The sequence below is a fragment of the Podarcis pityusensis genome (genome assembly GCF_964106645.2).
Source record: "Podarcis pityusensis genome assembly, chromosome: 1".
Lineage (NCBI taxonomy): Eukaryota > Metazoa > Chordata > Lepidosauria > Squamata > Lacertidae > Podarcis > Podarcis pityusensis.
Genome location: NC_138028.1, coordinates 50,093,963 through 50,120,215, shown reverse-complemented (window position 1 = coordinate 50,120,215; position 26,253 = coordinate 50,093,963). Strand labels below are relative to the sequence as shown.

The window sequence follows — 26,253 nt, the reverse complement described above, 5'->3', positions numbered from 1 at the left end:
AATTTAATTAATTGTTTCAGCAAATTCTTTCCATCTTTCTCAATTTTTGTTATATAATTTATCTTAACGATCTAACCTTTTAATTAACTCAACAAATCCTTTCCATCTTTCACTATATTCTGTCATTCAATTTACCTTAATTTATTTAACCTTATCTTACCGTAAAAAAACCCCTTAAAACTTAAAACTTAATACTTATTTGTACATAACTCCTTATATCATTTCTACTAAAGCCAAATAGTTTCATTCCAACATTTTTCCTAATACTCATTAATTTTACACTAATTCTCAAAATAATTTTTTTTTTTAAAAAAAAACTTTTTTCCAATCTTCATCCAACGTCTCTTCTTCCTGGTCTCGGGTTTTGTCAGTCCTTCTTGTCCATTCCATCTAGTCCATCAACCTGGTGATCTTATGTCCGAGGCTTTTAAGTCTTTTCCATGTCCCTTCTGCAGATCTTCTTCTTGTTTATACCTGCCCTTTACTTTGTCTTTTGTTGATCTTTTTCTTATTTCTTTCCTTTCTCATTGGGGGGTAGGTCTTGGGAGGACTCCAATCCAAAAATATCTCCATCTCCCCTCAGCAAATCAGCCCAATCCCCACAGTCCCATTCCCCACAGTCAACACTGTAATCCAGGAAGTATTTAAAAGCATGTTTCAAAGTCCTTCCAAAATTAAGAGCCCTCACAACTCCAGACCCCCCCTGGTCCATTCCAGATTCAAACTTCAAGAACAGCAGCTTATGCTCCTGCAAGGCCTCGGATCTCTCCATTTGTGTTACTTGAGGTTCAACAGCAACCTCCTCCATTATCTTCTGCACTTGCGCTTGCCCTGTCAAAACAAGTTCCTGGGCTGGTTCCTGAATGGTTTCTATATGAGTATTCGCCGTTTGTCCAAAGTTTTTAACTGCAACAGTCATCAAATCCATCTTCTCATGCATCTGCTCCAGCAAAGCGCTTATCTTGCAAAAAGCAAGCACCAAAACTTCTTCTAAACACATTTTTATTCAAGGTCAGAGTCTGGTCTCACGATCCTAATCTTACAGCTGTGAAATCCCCAGATCGACTCCAGCAACAAATTAACAAGCTCCCTCTAGAGGAGACAATTTCTATTTGTATCCATCTTTTGAAAGCAGGACCAACAAAAGAAAATTACTTTCATTTTTCAAATATTTTGTTTCTTTTGAATGCAAGAGGCAACATTGGAGTCAATTTGTTTCTCTTTTTTTACTATCTGTCAAAAGACGTTCCATTCACAGTCGATGAACTTCCCCATAAATTTCTGTCTCTGACACCCCGTTCCCAGGTTTGAGACGGTGGAAATTTATCTTTCTTTACTCTCTCTCCTGCAGGCTTAAACAGTCAAAAATTCCCCCCCTTTTCTCCTGCTTCCAAGAGGGGTTTTGGTGGTAATAACTGAAGGAAATTTAGACCTTTATATACGACTTTCCAGACTTTAGCTTCCAAAGTTTTTGCTTCAATCTATTTACAAAACCGGGAGGCGGACTTCCTGTTTAGAGCCTTCCCGCTTCAGTGCCAAATTAAAATGTCTCTTAATCCAATTTTCCATTCTACTCACGGGTACTTATTTATAGTCCAATTGTCCACAGGAAAAAGTCAGCGCTCTCCGGCAACGGCTGTGCGGCTTCACTCCGTAAAAGTAGCGGTTGATTCAAAACACCGCGCCACTCACCCCACGTCGCATCGGATCCCCAAAAAAGAGTTTCCCTGCGAGTAGGGGAGGTGCTCCTGGTGTCAGCCGAATCCCACGTTCCCAGGCTTCCTCTGCCTGGGATTTTTAGAGGGTCTCCGCCTTCGCCGCGGTGGCAAGACCCGATTTTCACGGAGCGGGTTCCTCTCAGTCAGAGGAACTCCGCCATTGCCGATGGCGCTAACCCGGAAGTCCCATTTGTTGATTTAATATTTATTTACTCCAAAGGATAGCAACGCTCATATTGGGATACGTGATTGATCTTTTAAGATATGTTCTGTATATCCAGCCTAGAGCTTTATAGGTTAAATTGGGATTGGAAGCTGTTCAGCAGCTAATACAATGTCTACAGGGTAGGACTTATAGACATTAAAGAGAACTTCAGCTTTTGCTATCTCCTCTCACTGCTGCTTTCACCAGCTTGGCCAATCTAGGCCCCTAAGTCCTTGTGAAGGCCATCAATTCCAAACACCTGTGAGGAACAGAAGGTTGGATACAAGCCTGTTGTGGCAACCTGCTGAGGCCTATTTGGGAACTGTGAGGAGGTGCTATATTTTTACTAAGAACTGGTGCCTTTTCTTTTTCACTTACAGTCCCATTTCTGTCTTTTATATGGTAAACCTGAAGTCAGGGAGCATTTTTCCACTGAAGACTGGAGTAAGAACATGAGAAGAGCAATGAGATCGGATCAATGGCCCAACTAGCCCAGCATCCTGATCTCACAGTGGCCAACCAGATACATATGGGTGTTTTGGAAACCCAAAAGCAGGACTTTAATTTGCTTCATCGGCTTTTTAAGTCATCCAGTTCAGGGGGTATCACCACTTTACCACTTGTGGGAGCAATTAAAAATCATTAAACAAAGAAACAAAACAAATCAATGCTGTTGGTGATTGGTTCCTGTCAGGAGCAAGGCTACTGCATTCTGCACTAACTGCAGTTTCTAAACATTCCCACAGTGCATATATTGCAATAGTCAGTTCTTGCAGTCACAAACTCGTAGCTGCTAAACAAATGATGTGGTAATTACTGATCTTCAAAGTGAGATTTTAGGAGGGAAACGGCGCTAGCAAGAGATTAGAAAACATCATTCTCTAGAATAAATTCTTGTGACACAAAGGTTTTCTGCTAAATTTATAACTGGATGAGACACCAAGCTTCTGCTTGAATGGCTCTTGATGAATCCATTCCAGACAAAATTAAATATTGGCAAAAGGATATGGATTGTTTTTGTCTACACTGCCTAGAAATGCAAATAAGTGGTATAGAAATGTTGTAGGTTAATAAATAGCATAAGACTTCATAATAAAGCAAAATAGCAAAAAATGAACTAGATGTACCCTAATTATAGATAGTGATTTACTTCATATTATGTTGTATTATTTTATTGCTGTTAGCCGCCCTGAGCCCGGCTTCGGCTAGGTAGGGCGGGATATAAATAATAATAATAATAATAATAATAATAATAATAATAATTATATTTCTGTACCTCACAACTAGCAAATGGCCACTAACTAGACCTCGATGCCTTACGCAGCCAACAAAGAATATCATTACAAGGCAGCTGTGGTCCTAGTGCTATAGGTCCTGAATTCAGTAGATGCACAGCAAAAGTGCACATCACTGCACACCAGTTGGTAGTAGGAATTCTGCTAAGTTAGGGGAATGCCAATCTCCTGCTAGCTTTCGGTCTAAGACAGGGAATACAGTATTCAGTTTTTGAACTCACTTCGAAGGGTACATTGATGAGACCAGTGAAATTCAGTATGCATGGGCCCCAGTTATGACACCAGTAGGATCCATAAGTCCTAATGGATCTACAATAACTTATGTGTGGTATGTGGAAAACCCCATAGTTCCTATATGCAGTGCTCATCTGTGTGATCTCAGGCACAGTAGCCCGGGGAGAAGAGTGTTCATGTGTGAACACTGGTAGGGGAACATTTTTCCATCTGAGGACCTTGGTAAAATGCTGCCCTGTGTGAGGCCATTTGACACCTTCCCACCAGCCCTTGCGGTGTTGGCTTAAGCTGGGCTTTGGGAAGGAGGTACTGAACTCTAGCAGGGTCCTAAAGCCCTCCTTCCTCATTCCCAAAACCCAGTAAGCTCTTGCCTGGCTTTGGGAAGGAGACAGAACTCTGGGACCCTGTCAGAGCCATTACATCTCCTTCCCAAAGCCAGACAAGTGCTTACTGGGCTTTGAGAAGGCGCCTTCCTTGGCTGCACACCTAGTGCAACCATGCTGCTCACATTGCCCTAAATCTGCCTCTGCCTCCAGTGGTGGGTGAGGCCAGAGGCAAAAATAAGTGGAGAAACAAATATAAATTTATACAGTACAGCAGTTTTGAAACTTACCCAATCCACTGTACCCTCCATCCAGACAAGAGGCATTATAAGAGTTTAAGGATTTGATCCAGACAAGAACACTTGGGGTGCAAAGCAGGGGCAGGGAGGGGTGCAGGCTGGGGAGAATTGCAAAGGCCCAACGGAGAGGCCTGGAGGATCACTGGACCTCCAGATCCAAGGTTTCCCACCACTGACACATGGGGACTCCAGAGTCTATCCTAATTTGTGTAAATGCATATGTGTGAAAGAGTGAAGATGCTATGTGAGTTTTGTGTCTGTGATTCCAGAATATGTAGGACAGGGTACAGCAGATATTTGGGTTACATACAGTATAGGACTATCCAAATATTATAGTATACCAACTATATAAATACCAACTATATAAATTCACATTTGGGGGAGTGGGTCAGTTTAGAGAAGTTCAAGATTATTACCTACATGGTCAGAATTGGCATTTGCCCTTTTGGTACTAGCATTGCCCTTTTGAAAAGTTTCCCTGTATCTAAAGATGCTGTGAATTTAAGAAGTACCATTTCCACCCTTCAGATTCCACTGTGCAAAACCAAGCTGTTCTGCTCCTTGGCAAAACATTTCACAAAGACTGCAAAGGGCCTGTCTCTGCATGCAGTGACAGATACTCAGTCATTTTGGTTCATTTTCAAATCATTTAGATTCTGTGTATTTGAAAAAATAACAATACCTGAAGCAATTTCCCCCCCATGTCATGTGTGTGGTTATCATAAGCCAGGGAAAGCTGTGGTATTTAAACACATGTGTGCATTATTTTAAATATTTCAAAAATACAGAATGTTCCCTACCACATAACACCATTTAAAAAATAAATAAGTATCACATAGCAGATGGAGAACCTAATGTTAGCATCCCACATCATCCTGCTGCAACATTTTACTCACTTCTTAAACTATAATTAAAGCCAAACATTCAAAACAGTCTTTAAAAGCATGTGCATCACACACAGGAGTATGGGTGGATTACCACACGACGCATGTTACAAACCAGTGCCTCATCTCCATAGTTGTAGGATGGAGCCTTATTTCTAATCAAGTATATCATTTCTTATTGCAAGAAAACCCTGAACCTTTTAGTTCACTTGATTCCTGTAGAGGTTCTTGTCTTTCTTCGCTCTGCACAGCCCAACTGTTGAGTTTTGGCTGAAGATCAGAATTAATCGCCTCCTCCTGCTCTTTATCGTTCTCTGTTGGCCCATCGCTGGGGTTTTGTAGTGGCACACTCTTTTCTTCACAAAACTCATCCCCTTCCTTATGGTCTTCTGTGAGCTGAACCACCACTTTAGTCATTTCTGTTGCTGCTCTACCTCAGGCGCTCAGATTGTTCTTTCCTTCCTCAAAGACTCCCACAGTTTGCTCTTAGTTCAGGGACTGATAGAAACACTGTGGGGTCATCATGATTATTTATAGAAAATAATTCCATGGATATTTTCTTAATCAGCTATCCTTGCAGCTCCGCAGGGGGTGGGAGTAATGAAGCACTGGGTGGGATACGGTGATATTTGCACCCATAAGGGAATGGGGGAAGCTGAGAGGCAATGGGAGGTCACTGTCAATTAGTTCCCCTCTCTCATCGAGACCCAGCTTGCCTCTCACACCTCTAATTTTAACAGTTAGAAATTCATCAGCAATTTCATGAAATTGGAACCTTGCTACTCCCATTTGCGAAGAGGGTTTTAGAAAAAGGTTAGAAAAGATAAAACAGATCAAGAAGGAGCCACCTGTCTTACAAATATGGACTCTGTGTCCCTACTGAGTGGAGAAAGAGAAGGTAATTGTGTGCCCATGTGTCTCTTCATCTCCATTGTATGTTTGAGAAGTAACACAATGTGTGTTGACACTCACCAATTGGCATGAAGGGCTGTGAGGCAGCACTGGGCCGGGACATACCAACCGAGTTGACGGCGTAAATTCGCATCTCATACACAACTCCTTCAATCATTCTCTTCGCTTCATATGACAGGTCCTTTAGAAGGTCAAAGTTCAGCCTCATCCACCTGTAGCTCTTTTTCTTCTTCCTTTCTAAGATGTAGCCTACAAAGTGAAAAGAGACACCACGGATAGAGAGCCTGTTCTACAAGAGACACAAGTACGGCCATTTTGCTTTTACTGCACAGAAACTCCCAAAGCAGACTCCGTTTTACCAAATTTACATTTCAGAGCTTCTCCCATTTAGTTCCTCTGTACATAGGTTAAGGGAGGCAGTAAATTAAAGAATATTTTGCTGCTCAATCACCTGCCCTTTAGGTAATTACACAGTCAATTCCATTTAAGTGTGTGGTATTACATCCACACTAACATGACCACAAGCCAGCCTTGTACTAAGGAATTCTCCATCCCTCTCCTTGCTGTATCCCTGTTGCAATCCCTGAAAAGCATCTTCTGTCGATCAGGGTATCCTCAGCAACAGCACAGGGTGTGGTGTGGTGGATGACGACTGGAAGAGGGGTAGAAAATTCTTTCGTATGAATTTTTCTATGCTTGTGCTAGGTTGGGTGTACCCCAATTTCATACTACCAAAATATACAAGTTAATGCTGTTTTTGTTGAATGAACAAAGAACAAGATAACTTATCATTTAGTAAGAAAACAAGGAGAAAGTAACATGGTTAGAAGGAAAGACCGTCTTTAATATTTTCTCTTTCGTTCCCTACTAGTTCTTAAGATGGGCATAGGCAAACTCAGCCCTCCAGATGTTTTGGGACTACAACTCCCATCATCCCTAGCTAACAGGATGGGTCAGGGATGATGGGAGTTGTAGTCCCAAAACATCTGGAGGGCCGAGTTTGCCTATGCCTGTCTTAAGATAATAAGCTTTGCCTTTAACTCACAGCCTTATGGATTTAACATTTGCTCTGGTTTATTAATCCATTTCAGATTTATTTGCTTAATCTACTGGCATGAAACGGGATCCTAAAATTGTTTACTCAGAAATGTCCCGCTGTTTTCCATGAGGCTTACTCCCAGGTAAGCATGCCTAGGACTGTACCCTGTAACCAACTAAAGCCTGATCCCTAGAATGGATACAGTTCAAACCTTGTATGGACTATTTTAGATCCACTCTGGATCCCAGTAACAACCGCTCTCCTATCCTGCCTAATGTGCTAAGTTCAGCTGTTCGTCAAAATGCGACGATATCATTCTGTGAAAGAGAATCAACACTGTTAATCTCACTTTTCAGAAATGCTGACGACATTGTATAAAACACATACCTCTGAGGCATTTTAGCTGCCTTACAACGATTCTGGGAAAGGACTAGCTTCTTAAGGAGAGTTGAACTGAAGGAAACTCTAATGATCACAGATGGACTAACAACTTAGAATAGCCACTCATCACTTGTCAAGAATATGGCTCAAGGGACCAAACTCTACAACAAGCCCAAGTACCAGACCTTTTTTTACATTTACTGCATCAAATCTATTACAGGACCTAATAACGTCAACAAGATTATTAAGTGCTCACTCACCTGCACATCTTCTAAAATAATATATGACATCAGCCACCAGCCCAATTAGGTCAGTGCTTAATTAACAGTGCAATTCTATACACGTTTACCGAGAAGTAAATTCAATGAAGTTCACTTGCCTCAGAGATATGCTTTGGGCATTAAAAATAGAACCACACAGAAAGCAGTGGGGGAATGTTTCAGTCTACTAGGACACACTCAAACTTTGATTTAAGGGTAGCCATTTCCATGACTAATTACAGCAAGAAGACACAGAACTGAAGATTACGAATGAATTTGATAACAGGTGGTCGTCGTATAGTGCAACTTGACACACTATTACTTAGAAGTATCTCACTCAGAAGAGAGTGGCATGGTGGGGTGCTGCTGAAGGCCCACCCTTCTGACAACATCACAGCTAGTTACCTGGATGAGGTAAGGGTAAGGCAAACTCAGTGGGGAACTCATGCCTGCGCAGGTGTTCTGTCATGACTGCTGGACTGACTCTTTCGCTGTGCCCACACAGCGCTGACATCATCAGTAGCCTGCCCTGACCCTACAGTCCTGGTAAGTGGTAGCAACACTGCTGCTGGGAGAAAAGCTCTATGGCACCACCCTATCATGCTCACCACCCCTGATCCCACTGTGTTCAATGGGGCTTACTCCTTAGCAAGCGTATTTAGGGTTACAGCCATTTTCTATAGATGATGTTAACAACACCTTTTACTATGGATCAGGGCTTTTTCTTTTTTTTTAGCCAGAACTTTCTGGAACTCAGTTCTGGCACCTCTCAGGCAGGTGCTATTGCCATTATAAGAGAACAAGGGAGGTGTTCATGGTGAGTTTTCTTTTTCTAGAAAAATAGCGCTGGTTGATAAGATATAATAAGTGATAAAGAGGAACTTGAATGTACATAATAAATCCTTATGGAATTTACAAATGCAAAAACTGATACAAGCACCTCTTGATTCACTTCTTTTGTTTAGAATACTATCTAATGAAAGCTTTTATTTTATTACTGGGATTACCAATCACACATTCCCCGCCTCTCCCTGCACACACTTATTAATTATAAATTATTATTTCATTTCTACACCACTTTATATTTTCATACACTTTACATACCAACAGCTGGACAATACACCTCTCCCTCATTCTCACAAACCACATATACAAGCTCACCACGTCCACATACAGATCACACATCCATATCTCCCCCTCTCCCCCCACATGCCACATACACATATCTCCCTACCCTCCCACACCTTGAGCATCCACACTCAAATGCAGAGAAATTTTCCACAGGTGAAAGAAGTACTTGCTATTCCCAGATAAAAATCCATCTCTCCCCCAAATCCTCCAAAAATACATGAAGGCCACCAACTTTGCGCCCATGGACACAGGGTTGGTGATCCCTATCCCATTAAAACCAGGTAGCCATTGTAAAATAGCACTTTTGTGGGGCTTTGACTAACATTTCACCCAAAGTTTGGCAGTGGTTTCAACGGCTGAATCATGCCAGCAGTGTGTGTCCTTTAACTTCAGCTGGTTCTGGTAACAGTTTCATCCTGTCCTTCTATCTTGATACTTGATATTCCCATTAGTGACCTTGTTCAAGGGTATTCCATTGAATGTGCCCGAGTGTGAGAGCAGCTTTGCACATTGCAGCACTGCCAGAGGAAGTAGAAGTGGTCTGAGCTTCCTCTTTGTGTGTTTCCTGAACAACAGCTGAAATTGGGAGAAATCGGCAGGCGTTTATGTGGAGCACATGCTTATCAGTAGTCCAGGTTTCCACTTTGAGCACCCCTGAGAAAGATGCAAAAGCTACCTATTAGCCTATTTGCAACTGAGCCGCCTTCAAATATTGTTATTAACATATGCCTTTAACTACTCAGGCCTGGATACCTGGGGCCTTGCCTCGTACAGATGTGTTCAGTCAACATTATCAGAGGATGCCGTGTTTGTTGTGCTATGATGGACTGACTGCTATCTAGCAGCAATGCAGAGGCAAACCTTTATTGCAGTGATGCCTCTGGAATGCTACCCAGGAGGCACCAACTTTGGCGTATTTCAGATGCTTATTAGAAACTTACTGCTTGGTGTTGTACGCACGTTCATATTCTGAATAATTTTACTTGTTACTGCCTGTAGATATTTGCAGACAGGAATTGTGTTAGAGCAGGGGTCAGCAAACTTTTTGAGCAGGGGGCCAGTCCACTGTCCCTCAGACCTTGTGGGGGGGCTGGACTATATTTTTTGGGGGGAAATGAACAAATTTCTATGCCCCACAAATAACCCAGAGATGCATTTTAAATTAAAGCACAAATTCTACTCATGTAAAAACACCAGGCAGGTCCCACAAGTAACCCAGAGATTCAAATTTGTTTTAAATAAAAGGATACATTCTATTCATGTAAAAACACGCTGATTCTTGGACTGTCTGCGGGCCAGATTTAGAAGGCAATTGGGCTGGATCCAGCCCCCGGGCCTTAGTTTACCTACCCATGTGTTAGAGTTTTGACTCTTCTTCTTCCAAACTAATTCAGGGTTTGTTTGTTTTTATAGCAAGCGAGCTAAAACTTGATTAAACAGAATAAATAAAACACAGTTCCCACTCCAGGTGATCCACAGGAAGCAAGACTCACTCCCTGCAAATCTTCTTTCAGCACTGGTGGGGTATTTAGTAAACCACCCTTTCAAGAAATAGCAGCAATGCCCATATTGTCCTCAAAATGACAGAAAAACTAGATATATGGGAAATCAAAGAGATAATTGAGGAACTTTTGCCTATTTCACAGTGTCATGATTATATTGTAAAATATAATAATTCACAGTACAAATGTATTTCTGGGAATGTACAGAAAATCCTTCTCATTCTTGATACAGCCTCGGCCCAGTATACCTGAAGGAGCGTCTCCATCCCCATCGTTCAGCCTGGACACTGAGGTCCAGCTCCGAGGGCCTTTTGGCGGTTCCCTCACTATGAGAAGTGAGGTTACAGGGAACCAGACAGAGGGCCTTCTCAGGAGTGGCGCCTGCCCTGTGGAACGCCCTCCCATCAGATGTCAAGGAAATAAACAACTATCTGACTTTTAGAAGACATCAGAAGGCAGCCCTGTTTAGGGAAGCTTTTAATGTTTGATGGTTTATTGTGTTTTTAATATTCTGTTGGGAGCTGACCAGAGTGGCTGGGGAAAACAAGGCAGATGGGTGGGGTATAAATAACAAATTACTACTACTACTACTATCATTACTATCACCATCCTTCAGGTGATGTTTTCACTATAGCAATTCTTACCCAGCACTGGCTGTCCTCCATCATACTTTGGAGGCTGCCACTGCACTGTACAGTTATCTTCACCAACATTACTGATTTCGGGAGCCTCAGGAGGGTCAGGTACATCTGGAGAAAGAAAGAGAGGTAACAAGATTGCCTGTTTCCTTCAAAACATGCATGCACACCGTATTTCTATTGCTAGTGTTTAATTCACCACAGAATCTATTCCTATGGAACTTGCTGTCACAAGATGTAGTAACAGCCACCAAGTTTAAGAGGGGATAACACAAATTCAGAGAGGGTGAGGCTATCAATGGCTACTGGCCATGATAGCTATACACAGCTTGAGAGTTATGCCTGCCAATATAAGGCTACATGCATGTGCACCACACATTTAAGGCACATGGCTTTAAACAAAGAATCCTGGGAACTGTAGTTTCTTAAGGGTCCTGGGAATGGTAGTTCTGTGGGGGGTTAAAACAGTTTCCAGGATTCCTTGGGGGAAGTGATATGTTTTAAATATATAGCATATACACAGCTTCAGTTGCTGGGGAACACAAAGAGGAAAGGGCTATTGCATGCAAGTCCTGCTTATAGGCTTCCTAGAGGCATCCAGTTGGCCACTGTGGGGAAGTGGATGGTAAACAGACCTTTGATCCGATCCAGCAGGGCTCTTCTGACGATTCAGTATTCCCTATTCACACAACCAGATTTACTCCTTCATTTTAGAGGTTCCCATATGAATGTGCTGTAACCCTATTTATGATTCTAACAAACTGCATAAAACTCCCTCTTCGTTTCAGGAAGCATTCTTCGTCTTGATGCATTTGTCATTGCAACTTTTATCTAAAGAGTCTAACATTAAGTAGCTTTTTCATTTCAAAGAAAGTGTGACCTCCTGATAAAACAAATACATGAATTGCACAGCTGATTTTGGGATAAATTCGAGTATGATATATTGCTTGGTCAACAGGGCAAAGCCACATCTCTGAAGCAATTAATGAATGAAGGAATGAAGGAAACAAGAGAAAGACAGAGACAGTGAATCTCATCTAAAAACTCAGTTTTCTCATATCTCTTCTCCTCCTAAGTCACAGAGAGAGGGCAACATCCATTTAAGAAGGTCACTGTGCTTCATGTTGTGTTTAGACAATGAAGACAACTACTTATTAGGGCTGCACTGATCAGCTAATCTGTCCATTAATCCTTTTGATTGACTATACTACCAGATGGCAAGCTTTCCTCCCTTTCACTCTGCCTACTATGTGGCACACTTGGGAGTCCTACTTGCCACAGTAGGCCAGAGGGACATTGGCAGGAGAAAGATCATCTGCAGGGTCTCCTACTCCATTGGAAAATGTATTATTCTATCAATGGTTGTGACTGCGTGTTAGGCTGGCAGAGAGAAGACTTGGCTCACTTGTACCAGGCTTTAGAAAGTGCCCATCTGCCTTGCTTACCAATCACTTTGACGGTGATATCAGCTGTATCTTCCCCTGCTGGATTCTTAAGCGTAACTCTGTAGACTCCCTCGTCTTCCTTCTCAGCTCCTTCAATGGTGAACACACAATGGTCTTCATACATCTCTACACGGACTCGGCCTTCAGAATCAGAGAAGACCTGTGAGCAGTTATGGGTTGAAAGGTTGTTTTGTTAAGTTGCTTCTGCTCTTAGACCGAGGTAAAGTTCACAAACTGGGACACTACTTCCGGTTTTGCAGAGTAAACCGAATAGTTCATAAACAGGGCTGTTCTTAAACCGAGGTACCACTGTATGTGTCATTGATCTGCGCTGGGAACAGATTGAGCCACTTGTACTTCCTCCCTCACCAGCAGAGATCTGGGAAGACCAAATAGTTCCTGGTAGTAGACCTTAACTGATCCACACTGGATTTGGATGGTTGACTATAGACACTCCCTCCCTAGTCATCACAATATGATTTGGGATGGATGGAGTTCTGAAACACTTTCTGGTTTTGTTCTTTGGTTTCCCTATGCCCAGTTTTAGAAAGGGCTCAGAGGGATTCTGCTCTAGTACTCTTCTAATGCCAGTGTGAGATTACTGCCACTCCACAGATCCTTGCACATAGCAGCAGGCTGTATACACATGATTCTCTGCTCCCTCCCTCCCTCCCTCTCTCCACAAGGATCTCTGCACATTTAGCTGTGGAACAGATAAATAGTGCTTGGCTGGCAGCCCTGTAAGTTTAGAAGGGTTGCTCAAGTTCAAAAACTCTGAGTCCAAAGAGAGACAGATTTCAAGAATATACCTTAAACAAATATTTTAAAATAGCAATTTATTATGCAAGAGATGAGCTTTCCTATTTTCTCCAGCATTGTTAATTACTGAATTCATGACAGAGTCACCAAGACTCTTTATTAAGGACCAGATATCTCTGTTCGACTGGTTGAAGAACAAAGAACTTGCCTTGTTGTCGTTATTTAAATCTCCACCTGTGCCTGTAATATCTTTGGATGGGTCACTTAGCAGCACTAGCTCGTTGTTCTGGAAGAGACACAAAACACAGGAAGAGTGGGGAAACATCTGGAAGGCACCATGTTGTCTAGCCCTGAACTAGGAGATATAAGCAAGGAGATACACAATTTCTCCCCCATGAAGTACAATGGCAAAAGGAAGGATAGCTAATTCCACTTCTCTCTGCAGTGATTGCTATAAGAGTCTCCCTTCAGGTTTTAAAAAAGCAGCAAGACTAGTGCCATATGCAGTTACCATCTACTGAATCAGGCCATTGGCTTATCCAGCTCAGTCTTCCTTCTAACAAACCACAGCTTTTCAAGATGGAGGTCTTTCCTGGCATTAGTATCTGAGACCCTTTGAGCAACAGAAGACCGTTCCAGAAGACTGTTCGACTTCCGAAACGTTCGAAAACCGAAGATCAAAGGGCGGTCAGCAAAATCCATTGAAAAAAATGGAGAAACGGGCCTTAGAAGCTGTTCAACTTCTGAGGCGCGTTTGAAAATGGAAGCATTCACTTCCGGGCTGTTGGCATTCAGGTTCTGAATTGTTCATCAGCAGAGACATCCGAGAACTGAGGTTCCACTGTATAAGGAAAGGAAATTAAAAAAGAAAGAATAATAATTAAAGAAAGCTGAATAGAAAATAAAGGTTGGATGTAAGGAATTAAACCATGCAGAATCTCCTTTAAATGGCCCAATATTTTAAATAAACAAACAAACAAACAAACAAACATTGAACTAGCAGGTTCTGTGTGGGTTTGCCAAGTCACATATCAGAATTCCCCCAAAAATGTTCTAGGGCTTAAATAAAACCACATGTTCTGAAGATGTGCAGAAAAGAATTGTGGTGTCAAAAACTGTTCCCCAGTTCATGAAAGACCTGTAAAGAATGGGAAATAACTGCCATATACCCCCTCCTCTTATTCACCTTAAGCATGTGCAAGTTCTAATAATGTCCACTTGAAACAATGTGGGGGCCAAGATGAGATAAATGCTGACAGCTGGAAGTGTCTGGCCTTGCCAACAAGCAAGCGGGAAAAGCCTGTGGAAGGAAGAGCCTCAGGAGGTGGGTTGGACCCTCAAAGCAACTGCCACAGAAGGAGCATTTCTCCCCATTCCATGACCACACACCTTGTTTGACAGCATCAGGATTTCAAAGGGATAGAGAAGCCCAGTTGGTAATAAGGGCCACAAGAGGTCAGCCTTGCACTACACAAATAGAAATGTTAAAAAATGAGAGGGCCTTCAGAATCTTAGGAGATTCCATTCCATTTTCTCCCATTATTCTGTGGTCCAGAATATTCCTTTGAACTTCCTGCAGTTTTTTCCAAACACATAATGCTGGGTGTTTTACTTTATAGTCCTAAATCTCCTTCCAAGTCTCATTGGGGGTAAGTCTTCTGCATTTTATAAATTCACACAAGCAATCGAAGCTCGCAGCATCCTTGTTCTTCAGATGAGCTCTATACGGAAAAATCTAGCAGAACTGCTGCCAAGATGCTTCAAAAAAGGAAATGGTCCCACAAGAAGAAATGGGATTCTAAAGATTTCTATACACAGTGAAACCCCAGAGGAAGGGCTGTGCTCTGCATGCAAAAGACTTCGTGTTCAATCTCTGACTTCACTGGGTAGGGATGGGAGAAACCCCTGTCTGAAACCCTGGAGAGCAAACATTGGGATGGATCAATGGCCTGACTCAAAAGGAAGGAAGGAAGGATATATATATGATCATTCCCTCATAGATTGATCTTCCATTGTTGAGTAACTGTTTGGATTAGTCACAAGAAGCAATGATCCATGATAAATGATCAAAACATAAACAGTAGCATTTCCACGTGTTCATCAGATGGGAGATAAGTGCAATGAACATAAATGTGGGAACACATCCCCTATCACAAGGGGACTTGACCTTGTTGCTTGGACTGCTATCCTCAACAAACTCAGAACTGAAGCTGCTTTGACCATTTTGAGGTTGCCTTTTTTTAAAGTGCTTACTTGGAATGGTAAATGTTATATATATTTTATTTTAGAACACACATTAAAGTCAATATCTTTTTAAGTAACTATTTCTTTTTATTTTATGAATCCAGTTATAATTCTGAAATAAAATAAGGAATAAGGATATACGTGCTTGAGCTGAACCATCTTGGACACGGTGACATTTTTACCTTGTTTACTTTCTGCCAGATCACTGTGGGTACTGGATCTCCTGATATGGGTACATCAAGTCTCAACTTGTTTCCAGCCACCACAATTATGGTGTCAGGAGACTGGCCCATGCAGTCCAGGCGGATTTTGGGAGGTTCTGCAGCAAAAGCATAAAGGCAAAGAAGAATTTTCTAGCATTACTGAGGATTACTCAAAGATTCAATTTTATTTTGCCTTTCTCCCATTTCACTGACTTGTGAATGGAACATATTGCCCTTACCGTGTCTAGGCACAAAGTCAATCTTAACCTCTGGAAAAGAAAGAAAAAGGATAAAATGTATCTGAAAGTTTTTATTTTATAATCTATTATTTTTATATCCCACCCTTTCCTCCACTCAGGAGAAGAGTGGCTAACACAAATTAAATCAATCAATAATAAACCATCATCAGAGCCATAAAATCACAATAAAACACAGTAAAATCAACAACAACATATCTTTAGAACTGCACCCCCAAGTCAGTTCCTCTGTTGGATGTGAAAATGGACCATTCATAGGCTCATTTTAAAAATGCATAAACAATAACCTCTCATGATGTAAAGCTGTCAACACTAGGAGAAGCAGGTAAGAAAATCAGGATACAATGTAAGGAACGTTGTCCTTAATTTTTGCCCCAAAGCGATTCATCTTAGAAATTCTCGTGCCTTTATGACAACAAATGACTGTACTTTGCCAATACTTGGGATTTCATATTTTCTATCTGCTGAAACAGTTCATACACTATCCTGTCACATGCCTTTCACCACCAGAGCTGCATGCTTGTTGTGGGACCAGGCATCGGGTTCCCCATACTCCAACCCATATAAATAAGAGACCAATAAGACTGGCTTGGGGTCAAAACAGGACACAACTTTATTGAATACAGATGAAAGAGGTTTGGCTTGGACATGGGGCCATCTAAATTTTTCCGGCTCACCCGCTGGAAGTGATGTGTGGTCAATCCAGGTGGGGGTTCCTAAGACTTACATCAAATAGGGTGACCCACGCAGGGACCATTGTCTGGGGGTTTGCTTTTGGGCCTGGCCCTGCCTCAGCATGTGGCCACAGGCACTCCCCCCCCAGATCCCTTTAAGGGGATACCCCAGTGTTTGGAGGGGCAAGCGGAGATTACAGCCTCCCCTCCATCCAAAATAAAGGATTTCCCCAATGCCCAACTGCCAACTGAGAACAGCTAGTGCCCCAGATGTGGGCTGCTTAAATGGGCAAGGGATCTGAGGGAAACCTACCCACTCTGCCGGTTCCATCCCCTGGCATAGCCCAAGTCCCATCCTGCATCCTCATTGGCCAAAGCAGGCTAGGATCCGGTTCCTGATAGGTGGAGGGGGTTAACTTTATTTATTGAGTTAACTTATGAATCTTTACCAAACACAAATAATTTTCTTATGTGAGGGTACAATCTCACCAAAGTCAAGCACTGAAGACACATTAATTTAATTTCAATGGGAGAAATTTAAGCACATGTTCAGCTCTCCTGTTGAAATTAAAAGGACAAAAGTGCTTAACTTTGTCTGAACTGTGCTGTAAATAAGAGCTGAGCTACACTTTTTACATAGGACTGCAGACAGGAATATTTTTGAGTGCTTCCCCATATACATAAGCAAGGAGAGGCCTAGGCTACCCCGCCCCTTAAAAGCTTTTTTTTTTTTTAAATACAAAGAAGCATTCAAAAATATAACTTCCCCAACTGCAATTTGCAGTTGTACCATCCAGAATTCTACCTTCTTCAGTTCTGGCTTCTTTTCTTTTGCTAGTGCTACCTCTCTCATATTCAGCCTTTCACTTGATATTGTGCCTTCTTCTATCATCCCGTATGACCCTGTTTCTAGAAACAACACTCTCACACACTCCTGACTTTCTCTGTATCCAAGCTCCTCAGATTTGTCTCCCCAATTTAATTTATTCACCAATTTGCATTTCTGTTGCTGCTAACTTAACCATGTCATTCGTTCAATGTGCATAACACAGAATCCTAGATCCATGGAGCTGAGAGAGATCAAAAAATTAACTACTCCAAATGTTTATCCTTAGTCTGGATTCTCCATATATCAAACCATCTGTCATAGTTTATATCAATCCCTTCCCCTCAGACAATTAATTCACATCAACTAGCTTATAGGCAAGTATGCAGGAGTTAGCACACTGTCATAAATTTCCATGGGAAAGGATAATGCTGATAATCAGCATTATCCTTTGGATTGGATCTCCCAGTGAACGTGTCACCATTACCACCAACAGAAGAAGAGCAAGCATTGGGTGCAGTTGGAGGAACATCAGCGTAATTACATGATGGCGTTGCAGGTTTCTAGCTGGAATGTGAATGGATTAAATTCTCCAGAAAAAAGGCGGAGAGTCTTTCATTTATTGAAAAAAGAACATTTGGACTTGATTTGTTTACAATAAACACATGTGATAAGGCTACACAGGAAGATATTGAGTAATAAAAGAGTGGGCCAAGAATTTATTTCATCAGATAAAGTTAAAAAAAGAGGAGTGGTCCTTTGTGCAAAGGAGAGCCTATCACCGAAATTCATATTCAAAGATGATCAAGGAAGATTTGTTGCAATTGAAATTCAATCACAAGGAGAGAAATTCTTGATTGTAGGTATTTATGCACCAAATGAAGGAAAATCGGAGTTCTTTAAGAAGCTACATGAGACTCTGATGGATTACATGGACTATAATATGATATTGATGGGAGATATGAATGGAGTGGTGTCTACAAATATGGACAAGGCACAGAGACAGGTAGTCACCAAAGATGGTAGACTACCAAAAACCTTTTTTGACATGACTGAAAATATGGACTTAGTTGACATTTGGAGAATGAAGAACCCTCTGGGAAGAGAGGGAACTTTCTTCTCTGAGGCTAAAATGACATGGACAAGAATTGACCAAATCTGGGTAACCAGGGGATTGGTTCCGAAGATCAGCAAAGTGGAGATTTGCCCCAAAACTTGTTCTGACCATAATGCGGTGAAGATGGAAATGAAATTGATGCCAATTGGTTCCTTTAGATGGAGGATGAACGATACTTTGTTCAGGAATGAAGAGGTGACCAAGAAGGCCCAAAAAACTCTAAGAGACTATTTCGAGATAAACATGAATACTACAGTGGAAAAAAGAGCAAGCAAAGCAGTTATGAGAGGATCCCTAATACAACAGAATGCAATTAAGAAGAGAACTCAGAATGAAAAAAAGGATAAAATCCTGGGGAAGATAAAGGAAGGAGAGAAGAAACTGAGAGCAAAACCAAAGTCACAGGAGATTCTGAAAGAGATAAAGTTATACCAAGTACAATATATGAAGCTGATGAATCAGGAAATAGAATGGAAGATTAAACAGATGAGGCAAAAGACATTTGAATCGGCAAATAAGTGTGGAAAATTGTTGGCCTGGCAAATGAAAAAAAGACAAAAACTCAATACTATTACGAATTTGGAAGTGGAAGGAAAGAATATACAGAACCCAGTGGAGATCAGGAAGTGTTTCCAGAGGTATTTCAAACAACTTTATACACAGGAGAAGCAGAAAGAAATGGACATTGATCGATTTTTGAAAATAAATAGATTACATAAAATCTCTCAGGAAAAACAGCTAATGTTGAATTACAAAATAACGGATCAGGAGGTAGAAGGGGCCATCCAGAACATGCAATTAGGTAAATCTCCAGGACCAGATGGTTTGACTTCAAGATACTACAGATCTTTGAAAGAATGGTTAATACAACCATTGAAGGAAGTCTGCAATGAAATACTGGAAGGGAGAAAGGCACCAGAGTCATGGAAGGAAGCTTATATTACACTTATACCGAAAACAGAGACTGAAAAGACACAGCTCAAGAACTACCGCCCCATATCGCTGCTTAATATGGATTACAAAATTTTTGCAGATATTTTGGCTAAAATATTAAAAAAGGTGTTAGTAGAAGAAATTCATAAAGACCAAGCGGGGTTTCTCCCGGGCAGACATTTGTCTGACAACATGAGGAATATAATTAATATTCTAGAAAAACTTCAAGTGAATATCAATACTAAGGCAGTCTTGATATTGGTGGACGCAGAGAAAGCCTTTGACAACATTTCTTGGAGCTTTATGAAGAAGAATCTACAGGGGATGGGGTAGGTCAAGGTTTTGAAAATGGTATAGGTGCAATTTATTCAGAACAAAAGGCAAAATTGTGAACAATGTAGTGACAGAAGAGTTTAAGATTGAGAAAGGGACACGACAAGGTTGCCCAATTTCTCCATTGCTCTTTATATCGGTCCTTGAGGTTTTGTTAAATATGATTAGAAAGGACCAAGAGGTTAAAGGTATACAAGTGAGAGCTAAACAGTACAAACTGAAAGCATTTGCTGACGACTTAGTATTGACTTTACAGGAGCCAGAATCTAGTACTAAAAGGGTATTGGAACTGATTCAAGAATTCGGACAGGTAGCAGGTTTTAAGTTGAACAAGATGAAAACTAAGGTTTTAGAGAAAAACTTAACTGTGAATGAGAGAGAGAAGTTTCAGGAGGAGACAGGACTAACATTGGTCAAGAAAGTGAAATATTTAGGGGTTAACATGACTGCCAAAAATGTGAATTTATTTAAGGATAATTATGAAAAATGTTGGATTGAAGTGAAAAAGGATTTAGAAATATGGACAAATTTGAGGTTATCATTGTTAGGCCGAATTGCTGTGATAAAAATGAATGTGCTGCCAAGGATGTCATTTTTGTTTCAAACATTGAAAATTTTGGATAAGATGGATAAGTGGCAGAAAGATATTTCCAGATTTGTTTGGCAGGGCAAGAAGCCTCGAATAAAATTTAAGATATTAACTGATGCCAAAGAAAGAGGTGGATTTGCCCTGACAGACCTTAAACTTTATTATGAATCAGCTGCTTTTTGCTGGCTGAGAGAATGGCTGCTTCTTGAAAGCACTGACGTGTTGGATTTAGAAGGCTTCAATAATGCATTTGGCTGGCATGCATATTTGTGGTACGATAAGGTAAAAGCACACAAAGCGTTTAAAAATCATATTGTTAGAAAAGCATTGTTTAATGTTTGGATAAGATATAAGGATTTGTTAGAAAAGAAAACCCCAAGATGGTTGTCACCAATGGAAGCGAAGGCACAGAAAAAACTCAATATGGAGGCCAAATGGCCGAAATATTGGGAAATTCTGGAACAAGATGGAGACAGAATAAAATTGCAGAGCTTTGAAAAACTGAAAAACAAAGTGTGAGATTGGCTCCATTATTATCAAATAATGGAGGCATACAATCTGGACAAAAAAGTTGGTTTCCAGGTGGAAAAAGCAAAATTGGAAACAGAATTGTTAGATCCAAAAATCAAGAATTTGTCAACTTGCTGTTGAAATGGATAACTTGCTGTTGAAATGGAACACTCAGAATGAAATGGTGAAATCAGCTATGATTAAATGGGCACAAGATGTTGGACATAACATAATGATGGCTGACTGGGAACAGTTATGGACCACAGGTATGAAATTCACGGCATGTAATGCCCTAAGAGAAAATTTAATGAAAATGATTTATAGGTGGTACATGACACCAGTCAAGCTTGCAAAAATTTACCATTTGCCCGACAATAAATGTTGGAAATGTAATGAGACTGAAGGTACATTCTTTCACCTTTGGTGGACATGCCCAAGGATTAAGACATTCTGGGAGATGATTTATAACGAAATGAAAAAGGTATTTAAATATACCTTACTGAAGAAACCAGAGGCCTTTCTCCTGGGCATGGTTGGCCAATTGGTGCCAAAGAAGGATAGAACTTTTTGGGAAATTTTAGAACAAGATGGAGATAGATTGAAACTGCAGAGTTTTGAAAAACTAAAAAATAAAGTCGAAATAAAAAAATTCCTACCTGTAGCACCTTAAAGACCAACTAAGTTAGTTCTTGGTATAAGCTTTCGTGTGCATGCACACTTCTTCAGATACACAGTGTGCATGCACACGAAAGCTTATACCAAGAACTAACTTAGTTGGTCTTTAAGGTGCTACAGGTAGGAATTTTTTTATTTCGACTATGGCAGACCAACACGGCTACCCATCTGTAACTAAAAAATAAAGTACGAGACTGGCTTCATTATTATCAGATAATGGAGGCATACAATTTGGACAAGAAAATTGGCTTCCAGGTGGAAAAATCAAAATTAGAAACAGAACTCTTAGAACCCAAAACTAAGAATTTGTCAAGAATGTATAACTTGCTGCTGAAATGGAATACTCAGGATGAAACAGTAAAATCGGCTATGATTAAATGGGCACAAGATGTCGGACATAATATTATGTTTGCTGACTGGGAACAGTTATGGACCACAGGTATGAAGTTTACGGCATGTAATGCCCTAAGAGAGAATATTATGAAAATGATATACAGGTGGTACATAACCCCAGTCAAGCTTGCAAAGATCTACCATTTGCCCGATAATAAATGTTGGAAATGTAAAGAAACTGAAGGCACATTCTTTCACCTTTGGTGGACGTGCCCAAGGATTAAGGTTTTCTGGGAGATGATTTATAATGAATTAAAAAAGGTATTTAAATATACCTGCTTGAAGAAACCAGAGGCCTTTCTCCTGGGCATAGTCGACCAATCGGTGTTAAAGAAGGATAGAACTTTCTTTATGTACGCTACATCAGCAGCAAGAATACTTCTTGCAAAGTATTGGAAGACACAAGAGCTACCCACACTGGAGGAATGGCAGATGAAAATGATGGACTATATGGAATTGGCGGAAATGACTGGCAGAATCCGTGACCAGGGAGAAGAGTCGGTGGAAGAAGATTGGAAGAAATTTAAAGACTATTTACAGAAATACTGCAAAATCAATGAATGTTAGAGTGATGTTGGATTGAAGTTAAGTGGCTTCTAGCTGAACAGATTTTAAAGTTATAAATGTATCAAGATTAAGGATTAGGACCAAAAAGACTAAGAGAAATGGAAAAATAGGTTCAAATAGGTAAAAATCTAATGACATAATATATCAAGATTAAGAATTGGAATTAAAAAGGAGGGTAAGAAATTGCTGGGTTTACAAACTGAATTGGAATACAAAAGAGGGAGGTATGAGGAAGTCCGGGAAACAAGTAAATTTAAAAGAGGTTATGAAAGGACGGAACTATTTTTAACTGTTTTTTCTTTTTTTTCTTTTTTTTCTTTTTTTTCTTTTTTCTATTCTGTACTTCGTATTTTGTATGGGGTATTTTTCTCTGTTTTTGTTAAAATTTTTGTGTTTACTAATGTGATTTTATTCTTTCTGAAACTTTAATAAATATTAATCAAAGAAGGATAGAACTTTTTTTATGTATGCAACAACAGCAGCAAGAATACTTATCGCGAAGTATTGGAAGACACAAGATTTACCCACCCGGGAAGAATGGCAGATGAAGTTGATGGACTATATGGAATTGGCGGAAATGACTGGCAGAATCCGAGACCAGGGAGAAGAGTCGGTGGAAGAAGACTGGAAAAAGTTTAAGGACTATTTACAGAAATACTGTAAAATTAATGAATGTTAGAAAAAATGTTGGAATGAACTTATATGGCTTTAGTAGAAATCTTATAAGGAATTAAGTATAAATAGATTAATAGAGTATTAAAGGGAAAAATAAGGTTAGAATGTGTTAAGATAATTATAGGATAGAAAGCAGAGGAAGATGGAAAGGAATTGCTGAAACAATTAATAGAAGTGGAATACAAAAAGGGAGGTGTGAGGAGGTCACTGAAATAAGTGAATGAAAGATAAGATACTGAAATTGTTTGATGTGTTTTAAACTGTTTTTGTTTTGTTTTGTTAGTTTAATGTGTTAGTGTTATGTAGTGTTTTTGTATTGTATTGTATTGTTCAATTTTTTTTGTAGTGTTTAAATGTTGGAAAAGTAAAAAATATTATTTTCAAAAAAAAAAAATAATTCCATGGGAAAGAAAGCATTTTGTGAAACAATGCTCATTGCTCAAAGAGATCTTTTCCATTGGCTCAGGTAGCCCAGATTTCTATTTCAGGCTTTGTGGTGTTGCATCAACGCAGGCGCACAGTATGCTATATCTAAGGCAAGTACTTGCCAGTACAGCAAGGTTTAGGAATGGTCAGAAGTGACCTGCACATTTCCATAGCCATGACCATCTGTCCTAATGCTTCTCCATCTGGCACTTTCTCCTTTTTTACAATGAAATTCTTGAGACATTAGATAGCCACCACCCTTCTCCAACCATTGGCTTCAAGACCTCTACTGGAATTCCATCTGACTCATGTTTCTTTCATAAAAAGAGTTTTCATTTTTAATTTGAACAGCTGTTTCTCCATTTGCTCAGTTGGATGGAGGCACTTCTTGTTTTTTATTTCGTATTAGGTGTGGACTTGCACACACTTGACACTCGGCATACCTGAGGATCATGCCTATTCCTTTTCTGGTCACTGCTAGTCCAAACTGCAGGCCAGGGTCTAGAACAGGGCTGTGGGATAAATTCTTTCTTTCTTTCTTTCTTTCTTTCTTTCTTTCTTTCTTTCTTTCTTTCTTTGATATTTTAATGAGAAACTAATTCACAACTATACATAACCCAAAACACATTTTATCATTTGAAATTCACATATCTCTGAATTTTGTAGAGCAGCTTTCCACCCAAATAATAATAATAATAATAATAATAATAATAATAATAATAATATGTTGTTGTTGTTGTTGTTGTTGTTGTTGTTTATACCCCACCCATCTGGCTGGGCTTCCCCAGCCACTCTGGGCAGCTTCCAACAAAATATTAAAATACAGTAATGCACCAAACATTAAAAGCTTCCCTAAGCAGGGCTGCCTTCAGATGTCTTCTAAAAGTCTGGTGAATGTACTGGAGGAAAAAATGCATTAAATGTATAAATCCATGAAGTAATATACATTAGGGAAAAATTGCTTGCAAAAATGTGTATCTGAGTCAAAACTGTATACCAAGGTGTTGGGGGGAAATTGTACTAAAAATGCTACTAAATTTTCATGAGGATTTATTAAATGGGCACACTGCTGTGGAAATGTGGAGGATTTAAGACTGGAAAAATAAGAAATGGAAAGAAACCAAAACAGACAAATTTTTCCACATGCCCCTAATGTGTGGATGGACCAAGGCTTATCCTGAACAGTAGAATCCACATCCTTTCAAACAGTCCTATAGATGAGGTTAATGGATATGGTTTGTACTATTTGGGGGCGGGGGAGTTTAGGCAGCACCAATGACACAATGATCAACAATTAAAAACCCTTTATATTTTGAGCATATATATCTGCCAAATGGGAATGAAACTGAACAGTACCTATAAAAATGAATGAGAGCAGAAGCTATAATGGATTTTCCATATAAACGCTGAAATAAATTGCTAGCACAGTACTGTTTGTCCTATGACTTGCCATAAAATAATGGGAAGGTAAATGCACACATTGAGCACCTGCAGACTTGAGGCTCTCCATTTATTGGAGTAGAAGACTGTACAAAGACTGGTCATCTACACCAAAAACAGTACCAAAGCTATTCAGAAGAGATTGCTGGCTTGGAGTAAGACTTTCTTGCAGATGAGCTATATCAGGGGTCTGCAACCTTTAAGACAAAAAGAGCCACTTGGACCCGTTTCCGAAGAAAAAACACCTGGGAGCCGCAAAACCATTGCATGCGCGCCGCTGCCCTCCGATCTGAAAGCGGGCGGGAAGGTGACGTCGGGACAGTGCGTGACTAACGCACACACCGCCCCCATGCGACGTCACAGCCAGTACAGCGCCCGCCACAGTGGGGAGTGTCGGGGCACACAATGCGCCTCCTCCCCTCGCTAGTATCCGCCCCGGAGCCGCGGCAAAGGTGTAAAAGAGCCACATGTGGCTCCGGAGCCGCGGGTTGCTGACCCCTGAGCTATATCCTCCTGGAAGAATGCCCCTGCCTATTATTATCAAAACAAGGATAGATTTTCCTCTTATGGGTTTTAGAATTAGCTTCTAGGAAACAACAGTTTATAATGCTGGAATTGTTTCTATGAACTAAATTCAGAAACAACCTTTACACCATGGTGATAATCCAATGCACAGTTATGTGCACATAAATTCCACTGAGATCAATAGGCTTAATTGCACCTAATTCTGCTGGTTCACAGCCAAAACTATATGAAAGTGGAAGCTACTCATTATTGTTGTGTGCGCTTTTCTCTATATATTTAATTTCAGTTTAATTGTGGCATCCAGTGTTGACCTTCCCATACTTTGGTCAATACCACAATTCTTTTCATAACTTTCTCTATTAAGGTATAAGATATTTATTCACAGAGTTCCTGTAGTGCTACATAAGGCAATTAGAGGGATTAAAAAAATCAGTCAAAAAGTGGGCTGACATTTTAAATAATAGCATTTGGATTGATCCAGCCCACCATAGGCCTAATGCCCATGCTTGGAGATATCCCTATTAGGGTACAGAATAACCTTATTTCACCCTTACTGCCACAGTGGACACACAGAGATGCGCAGTACTAAGGTGCTTTGAAGCTCAGGCATCACCAAGCGGGAATCTCCTGTTTCATCTTCACACAAAGTGAACATTCCCACCAAGAACAGAAATTAGATTCCAGAACACTCACCCAAGAAACGAAGATGGGCTGAGAGATTATATGCAAATCCTTCGGGTATAAAAGAATAATCAGCTTCGTCTTCTGGAGTTACATCATCAATGGTTAGTTTATGGATTCTGATATTGCAAAAATACAAAATACAAGCTTTGTTTGGGTC

The 26,253-nt window shown here is 40.3% G+C and overlaps 1 protein-coding gene across 1 annotated transcript in view; it reads right to left on the bottom strand.

Annotated features, from left to right (window-relative positions):
- The window catches only part of MYBPC3 (myosin binding protein C3), a 73,335-nt gene that overhangs the window by 14,053 nt on the left and 33,029 nt on the right, over positions 1-26,253 (bottom strand). Inside the window, exons 17-23 of the mRNA XM_081021554.1 lie at positions 26,106-26,212; positions 15,712-15,741; positions 15,452-15,588; positions 13,234-13,380; positions 12,267-12,426; positions 10,828-10,932; positions 5,931-6,119 (exon numbers count right to left, since the gene is read on the bottom strand). Coding sequence (XP_080877680.1) covers positions 5,931-6,119; positions 10,828-10,932; positions 12,267-12,426; positions 13,234-13,380; positions 15,452-15,588; positions 15,712-15,741; positions 26,106-26,212 — 875 coding nt within the window. The remainder of the gene's footprint in view (positions 1-5,930; positions 6,120-10,827; positions 10,933-12,266; positions 12,427-13,233; positions 13,381-15,451; positions 15,589-15,711; positions 15,742-26,105; positions 26,213-26,253) is intronic.